We start from the raw sequence: 9138 nt of genomic DNA on the forward strand, positions 1-9138 counted from the left end.
CTCGCAAAAAGAAAGCGCAGAAGGGGAGGCTGCGCGGCTGTCGGGGCCGTGTCTCGCGGAAAAATGTCCCGGGCCGAAGTGTGAGAAAGAAGGGAGTGAGAGGGGGAGAAACGCAGAATGGAAAATCATGGTCAAGAATGAGGAAGCGAATGAGTAGACGGAGATGAAGAACGCGAGTAAAATATGGAGAGAGGGAGCAACGAGGAAGATGAAGTATTTATGGGAAGATGAAGGACTCGCCGTTTCATGCGCCGTCGGCCTTTCCCATGAACGACAAAGTCGCGCGAGCGAGCGAGCCGTGCTTGTAATTATTGCCTTGTAAATTCTGCGTCTATTCGCCGCTTTTTTTTTTCTACTGCCTCCACTGTGTATAGTGTACTACATATTATCAAGTGCGTGTGGAATTCGCTAGACAGGCTCGATTTTTATATCCGATGGGTCTATATTCAATTAGGCTCGCAACAAAAAGAGTCGAATCATTTCTAAAATTGCGGTATAGGCTACATCAGAGCGGTCAACTATAATACGTAACAACGGGCACCTGTGCGCTCGCGGTCTTACGCGCAACTGCACTCGCGGCGCGGTGCGGCAAAGAAGCGGAATGTTTATTGCGAGCGGGCGCCGCCGTGTGTTTTGCTGTTCTGGCACGTTTTCTCCTGCGCGTATGCTGCTGGGGTTGTTGCACGGAGAAAGAGAAAGAGAGAGGGACTTTTATTGTGCGCGCTGCATACGAGTGTTGGACAACCCCTCAAGTTCGGTGCGTTGTTATGCGGGCATTGCTCGAGTATTCTCTGCTGTGTGTGTATAAGGTACTTGATTTATTAGGCCACTGCTTCCGCTTTTGCTCTTACGATCATAACGCGTTTAGTAAATGGAAGAATTTTTGGGCCAAGTTATAAAAAATGCTTTCAAACTACTCCATCTCACTCTGTCAAATCACGCGCTATACCTGTACAATACTTTGTCGCGCTTGTCTCTCCGCGCAATTCTCCTGTCCTCGCATAGCGTCACGCGCAGAGTCCAGGACCTCTTGTACACATCGAGATGTCGAGTTGCGTTTGTGTACCGCACTCTGTTTACCCTCTTTCAATTTCTCTCCACGTCACATCTCTCCTTTGTGCAGCCGAAGGAGCTCGACGACGATCCCTCTCCTCTTTCCTCGAGCCTCGCCGACGCATGTGTACCTATATACGTATACCTATATATAAAGGCAAGCGATATACTCATAACTCGTATTTTCAATTTCGCATTCCTCGCGCCGGGATATTGCCTAGGAGGGATATTAGCCTCGTGTGTGCGGAGGTATGCGCTCGGCAGACCGTAAGAAGCCGAGCTTGCGCGTTTGATCCTTTTGAGCTTTTATCGACGAGGTATATACAGTGCGATGCTCTGGTTTTAGGGATGTGTTTTAATATTTCGAAAACATTGCGGTCTCTCGACACAACTGGATTTTACTACTTACGTAAATCAAATCGATCGAACCACACGCGGAGCTGTAAGAGGGGTGGGGGAAAATGTATTGAAAGCTTATTTTGCAGATAAATAAGAATACCAAAAGTTAAAAATACTGAAGAAACAAATCCCATCGAGTAAAGCCGAAAGTTAAAATTGCCGACAAAAAAGTCACGAATGTTAAAAATTCGCTGCAATGATCCCCACCCCTGTAACAGTTTGCAAACTTGTTCTTTCTAACTCTCTCTTGCGAAATTCGATATACAAGTTGTGCGTACAGGCAAACATTATACACAAGAATCCGGCCAGAATTATTTAATAATAGTTAATTAACGTTACAGCCGTATTTTTCAACGATCGACCGATGTAAGCTAAATTTTAATAGGCGTTTCTGTCGCGTTTCGAGCTAATTTATACGAGAATCGTTTTTGCAAAACTAATGGAGCGAGTATACGCGTACAGTGTATAAGCAATGTATAAAAATCGTAATTAATTAAATTCTTTACTATCTCATGTCCACAGGCAAAAGCGTCTGCAAATACCTGGGCGGTCAGAACGGCGTGACGGTGAGCGTAGTCTCGAGCTGCGGCGCGAACAGCAGCGGCAACGGCAGCATCATCAACACGACGAGCAACAACTCGGGATCGGGAGAGTCAGCCTCGGTCGACGACGTGGACGGCGACAGCGACGGCGAAGTCAGTCGCATCGACTTCCGCGGCGTCAATCTCAGGACCAAGAAGAAGCGCGACGGAGCTCCTGGAAGTCTGAACAACAGTGAGGATACCTGCGGAGCCAACGACTCGGTGCATCAGCAACCCGAGAGGCCCATGTCCTGGGAGGGCGAGCTGTCCGATCAGGAGATGTCTTCCAATACTATTACTAATCAGGTGGGTGTGATTTTATTTTTTTACCGATCTTTAATTCCTCTTGTCTACGCCCACGCTAGGCTTCAAGTACTAGCGTGTGATTATCATAGGAGGAAATAGCAATGTTAAGAGGAATATTTTAGGCCAAATCGCAACGTTCGTTTGGCCGGGGTTTTTCTTATCGACAAATCTTGATTTTTAAGTAATTGTATAAAATATACAAGAAAAACTAATTCGTCTCTCCGCGCAGGACCACGAGGAGACGTCGATGGAAGGCGTGCAGGTCTGCAGCTCGAGTCCCGGTCCACAGGAGCAGAAATTCCCGATCAAGCCCGAGCCGGACTTCCGCTCGAGTCCGGGCCCGATGCAGTCCCTCGGCAACAATTCCCTCAACGAGACGATCGTCGCCGTCTCCCACGTTCAGCAGCTCCATCACGGTCACCACCATCATCCCCATCATCAACAGCAAGCTCATCAGCAGCAGCAACAGGCGCAGCAGCAACAGCAGCAGAATCTGGAGCAGAACCAGCAGAGCGACTTGCCCCTGCTCGTGGGAAAGCTTCTCGGTGGTTGCAACAGCTCCACGCCCAATCACAGTCCCGTCCTCATTCCAAGGCATCATCTCACCAAGCACAGCCACACCAGATCTCAAGTGAGTATAATTGGTATTCGAAATCACGATTTGAAGTATACTGAATACTGATGAAAATGTTTTCGTTCGACAGGTCCCATCGCCAGACTCAGCGATCCACTCGGCCTATAGCGTGTTCAGTTCGCCAACGCAGTCCCCGCACGCAGGTCGTCACTCTGCCCTTGGACCGGGTTCCCCGGTCCCCTCGTCTTCGCTCTCCATGTCGCGGCACAGCTTCAACAACTCGACCTCTTCCTTGTCCCTCTCTCTGTCGCACTCGCTGTCTCGCAATAACTCGGACGCCTCGAGCAGTTGCTACAGCTACGGCTCACTCAGTCCGCCAACGCACTCGCCGGTCCAGCAACGGCATGCCCACCATCAGCAGCTTCAACAGCAGCAAAACGCGCTGCATTTACAGGCAGGAGTAGCTCATCACTACGGAGCGAGTGCTGGTCTTGGTGGTGCTGCTGACGCTGGCGATGCACATCTTGACGATCAGGACGACTGCAGGATAGCCTCTGCGCCTTCGGGGATATCCACTAGGCAACAGCTGATCAACAGTCCGTGTCCGATATGCGGGGACAAGATTAGCGGGTTTCATTATGGAATATTCTCTTGCGAGTCCTGCAAGGTAAGTAGAGCAGTCGATACATTATTACTTTTCTACAACGATCGATAATAAAATATCGCTCTCTTTATTAGGGCTTCTTCAAGCGTACAGTGCAGAATCGCAAGAACTACGTGTGCCTTAGGGGCGCGGGCTGCCCCGTGACCGTTGCCACGCGCAAGAAGTGCCCGGCCTGCCGCTTCGACAAGTGCCTCAATATGGGCATGAAGCTCGAGGCGATTCGAGAAGACAGGACACGAGGTGGTCGCAGTACCTACCAGTGTACCTATACGTTGCCGGCCAATCTCATGGGTGGCAACGGCTCTGCTCAAGCAGGCATGGGACCTGACAAAATGGGACAGGGTCAAGGACCCTGCAGTCCAGCGCCGCCAGGAAGTGAGCACCATCACTCTATGAAACATCACTCGAACCATTCCCACAAGATGCAGGTGGTTCCGCAACTGCTGCAGGATATCATGGATGTTGAACATCTGTGGCACTATAATGACAACGATAGGGTCGGCGCAAGCCAAGCCATGGGTTCGCTCAATCTCTCGCAGGTACGAATCAGTTTATGGGAAAAAAATTACTAACTCTACATAATTTTGGCAATGTTCAAATAAGTTAATTTATGCCTTTGAATTTTCAGTCTCTACCCAACTCGGGAATGGGTAACAGTCCAGATGGCAATGGTAGCAGAGCGGACTCTCTGGGCGGTTTGAGCTCATCGAATGGTCTGGGTAGCAGTAACCCCACGACCAACGGTAACCTGTCCAGCCGAAGTGAGCCAGTACGCCCGGCTTCGTCTAATTCTTCCACACCAACGCCGAGCCATGAGCAACAACACTCACCTCCGACCAGTAGCGCCGCGGGCTCGAACAACACAGCCAACGGCAACCCAACTCAGCATCCAGACTTTCTGTCAAACCTGTGCAATATAGCTGATCACCGTCTCTACAAGATCGTTAAGTGGTGCAAGAGTCTACCCTTGTTCAAGAATATCTCTATCGATGATCAGATCTGTCTGTTGATCAATTCGTGGTGCGAGTTGCTGCTGTTCTCTTGCTGCTTCCGAAGTATGAGTACTCCCGGCGAGATTAGGGTGTCGCTCGGCAAATCAATCACATTAGAGCAAGCCAGGCAGTTGGGACTGGCCACGTGCATCGAGAGAATGCTGGCTTTTACGAATAATCTGAGGCGACTGAGAGTCGATCAGTACGAATATGTTGCCATGAAGGTAAGATTCCGCTTCTGCTAAAAGATAGGCTGTTATCGTTGTGCGTTTATTTTGAATTCATACATTATTCTAAATTGCAGGTGATCGTACTGTTGACGTCCGACACAAGCGAACTAAAGGAACCGGAAAAAGTGCGAGCGTCGCAGGAGAAAGCGCTGCAAGCACTACAGCAGTACACGATTGCGAGGTACCCGGAAATGCCGGCAAAGTTTGGCGAGCTTCTGCTTCGGATTCCGGATCTCCAGCGCACTTGTCAAGCTGGCAAAGAGCTTTTGAGCGCGAAACGCGCCGAAGGCGAGGGCTGTTCTTTCAACCTTCTTATGGAGCTGCTTCGAGGGGACCACTGATCAAGACTCTGAATTCCGATGACAATATAGATGAGATGGACAAGCAGACAACGAGAGCATTATCGTCCTTGTAATACGGACGCGATCGTTCGATGTGCAAACGTTATATATTCTGTCCGTACTGCGCAAAAGTTACATGCGTGCGACTGAACAAGGTCAACGACGATGAAATTTTTCGGACGAAGGAGCTTTTTGTATCGCGGTCGAGAGTCAAGAGGAACAAAAACAATAAGAGCTCGTAGAGTTCGAGACGAACTTTTTTACGGAGCCAACTTTGTTTTTCTTTGGTTATTAATATTAGAGAGAAACTTTCTTGGGAATAGGAGGTTTCTGAGTACTTACGCATGTGCAGCGAAATTCGTGAGTATTTTAGTACAGCTGTTTTGACTTTTAGAACTATTATAATTTTTTGTATTGAAATTTTATATTCGTGTTTTATTTGAATATAGCAGTGTATTGATAAATATTTAACGAAAATTACTCACAAAGTTTGCTGCACATTTGCCATGATATATAAAAATTCAATTAGAAACAGTAAATGCAGGAACATTTTTGCAACGCGTTACTGATTAGAGTAGAAATTAGATCTTATTAGATTATAGCATATTTGGGTTACGTATAAGTTGGCATATAAGACACTCCTATTGTGATTAGTAAATTGTTAAAAATTCATAGATTATAAATCAAATTTATGAGTAACGCTGAGATCTCGATAATAGTTTTTGCTGTTTTTAATTGCGACTAGATCATTTTCTGATCGAGGATTAAAAAAAAAATACTGCAAACACACATACAAATTCATGCATAAATATATACGAAAAATCTAATTTTTCTTTTATTTTATTAGAAAAAGACTGATTTTTCGGAGTAGCGAATATTTTTATAAGCTCTTTCGCGAGTGATACTTCACGTCGACGTTTTAGAAATTTTTATCAAACACGGGCTTACCGTCCCAAGAGATAGGGTCCGCTCATAAAGCCCCCGGTAATCAGGTTTTCTTAGTGAATAAGTACGCATAATGCAGTATGAACAAACAAGCAAAATCATAAAAAATGCAACAAAAATGACTGTAAAATCGCGTTTAGTCCGTATTAGCATTAGCTCGTGGTGAGGGGACTACATTTCTATAGAAATATTTTAGAAGTATGTAGGCTGATGAAGGACTTATAAGAGGAAATATATATAGCAATATATATATATTATATATACGATCTATACATACAGTTTATAAATATGCATATATGAATAGATAGATAGAGTTATATGTGTATGTATATGTGTATATATATATATATATATATATATATATATATATATATATATATATATATATATTATATATATATATATATATATATATATATATATATATATATATATATATATATAAATAAAATATATTTTTTACTGAAAATGCTTCCATACAAGGCCTGCGAGAATTTTGCATTCCTGCCTTAAAAATACAGGAGTTTCGAAGCGGCCTAATGTATGCTTGTAACGTCCAGTGTGCATTGAGTGAAAAGACGAGACTGACAAAAATATAATGCAACAACATGTGAACCTATAATAGTGGATGGCAAGCGAATGCACGTTTTTGTGCCAGTGTTGAAGATACGTTTGTTTTTTACATTGTTTCGACTATATGCGTATTCGTGCTGAATTTTATTACTTAATAATCTGTTTTTAGTCCGCCTATCTTTAAAAGATGTAAAAAATCAAAGTGATAAAATTAAGGAAACGTGTAAATTATGTAGAAAAGCAATATATATGTATATCTTTTATGATTCGTGCATTCGCGTGTTACGGGATCCATTTCGATGTGTGATTTTACTGGTTTGTGTGTATATCTGAAGCTATTCCGCGAATGAATGGATAAATAATTAAGATGAAAAAATAAGCGTGGATCGCAGTGTGCGCCAATCCAGTGCAGCCTAGACTGCAATTGCCAAGGCCACTCTTTGTTATGGTTACTATTTTAAGTACCAGTATTTTCTTATCGTTCTGCGATTTTACTTAAGTTCAATACATAATTTTTTTTTATATTCGTATCCCGGTTTTGCGAAAAAATGTACTTAAAAAGTCAACGATGTATCCTGTACTTTTAAGGGACTTGGATAATTGCATGGCGCTCTTTTTACCTTTCTCCTCTGAAAAGGACATCTCATTTCGTCGTTCTTTCATTTGTAATTCGCTCCGTACTTCATAACATTAAAAGTAGATGTAATATTTTTAGTACGCATAAATAGGAAGTGCAAGTGACATGGTTATGATCTGATTTAGTCAGTTAGGTTTGATCAAAGTACGGATTCTTTTTTACAAAAAATTAACGGAAAGAATCAGCTTGCTGAATCGACAATGATTATTGTTAAACAAATTTTATTTTCGATTCTTTTCATATTTAAATAACGTCATTTTGATGATTTTTTATATTTTTGAATATCAGCTTTAAATTTAGATTTAACTTTAATAACTAAATCGGATCATGCTTATTCACAACATTGCAAGATTTCTCGCATTTCTTTGAAGAATGAATGATTACTATTAATCCGAATATTGTTTTATAATTTGTATTTGCCATATAATGAATTTGCATTTACAAAATAGAGATAAAAAGATTTTTATTTATAACGCTGCTGGAATATTGTTCAAAGAAATATTTACGATCTTGTACATTATATTTACGAAAACATATTCTCAGTTAGTCTGCAAAGTTTTTACTCGAATTAATTCAATAATTTTCATTAAATGAAAATACTGTATTTTGCATACAAAAAATTCGTATAATTAATGCGTAAATCGCACTAAACGTTTTATAACAATTGGCAATAGAGAATGTCCAGTATTTAGTATGGTTCATAATGAATTGGTATTATAAAAAGTGAATGAGCATTTTTATTTTCAGTCAAAGAAGTTTGAAAAAAATAAAAATAATATACGGTGTAAATAATGAAATTAAAACAAATTACGCCGCGTCGAGTGCCTGAAAAACGTTTATAATTAAATTACTTTTTCATGTGCGATTGACATCGAGAATGTGTGTTAATATAGAAAAAAAGTTAGATATTTGCCTGTTAAAAAGTGACTATTCTATGTTTATATTTTTTATAATAGTTATATAATATCTACATCATTTTAATATAATCTTGTATTGCAATTTTCCACATTGTTTTTCCTTTTCTACAATTCCGTTCGCCTTAGAAACAAATTTATTTATCCATCATCCATTATTGCGATGAGCATTGTGGCAATTGAAAGTAGTCATTTCCGAACTAATTGCGAAACATTGATCGACTACAGCGTCAAACATCTCTGTTGTTTAAATTTATGTTCTTTCACAATCTTGTTAAATCGACGACGTTTTGCCAATGATGACAATATTTAGACAGAAGTGTACACGCCTAGAATTATATAAAATAAATCAACAAGAGTTATTCGATATTCGAAGAGCTTAATTACGACAGACTGTATCGACAATTTTATACATATTATATATACACACATCCGCTATAAATATTACGAGCAAATGTAAGAAGTTTAAAGTAAGGGCAACTGCAGTGTAATATTATCCAGGACGAAGTCGTAGAATATTATTGATAGATATTCACTATAGTATTCTTACCGACGCTGCGAAGGAAAAAAACATCTGCAAAAATAAATTTTTTATACAAAGAGAATAACGACAGTTTACATGTGCGAGAAAAGTAATCGACATCGCTCCAATATAAATATACATATATATTTCTCTGCGCAGAAACAAGATCAATGAGTCTATTCATGCAAATAAAGTAAGAATGTAATTTTATACATACACTACAAATTATCATTGGAAAATAAAACACTTTTTACAAAATATACAAAATTCGTTAAGTTTTTGATGTACACCTCTCATTTGGAAAAAAAATGTTCATACAAGGACTTTGCAACGAGTACTACTCGCTAATTATGATTTCCCGCCACTAATTCAAACGAGAAAACGCCACCGTCGTCGGTGACCAAAA

At 41.3% G+C, this 9138-nt stretch overlaps 1 protein-coding gene across 1 annotated transcript in view; it reads left to right on the top strand.

Moving 5' to 3' along the window:
- Positions 1-6321, top strand: part of LOC100119809 (hormone receptor-like in 39) — a 41905-nt gene extending 35584 nt beyond the window's left edge. The window contains exons 4-9 of the mRNA XM_001603476.6: positions 1975-2339; positions 2569-2970; positions 3044-3580; positions 3652-4116; positions 4206-4793; positions 4874-6321. Coding sequence (XP_001603526.2) covers positions 1975-2339; positions 2569-2970; positions 3044-3580; positions 3652-4116; positions 4206-4793; positions 4874-5140 — 2624 coding nt within the window. The 3' untranslated portion in view covers positions 5141-6321. The remainder of the gene's footprint in view (positions 1-1974; positions 2340-2568; positions 2971-3043; positions 3581-3651; positions 4117-4205; positions 4794-4873) is intronic.
- The last annotated feature ends 2817 nt before the right edge of the window (positions 6322-9138 follow it).

This window comes from Nasonia vitripennis, chromosome 2 (assembly GCF_009193385.2).
Source record: "Nasonia vitripennis strain AsymCx chromosome 2, Nvit_psr_1.1, whole genome shotgun sequence".
NCBI lineage: Eukaryota > Metazoa > Arthropoda > Insecta > Hymenoptera > Pteromalidae > Nasonia > Nasonia vitripennis.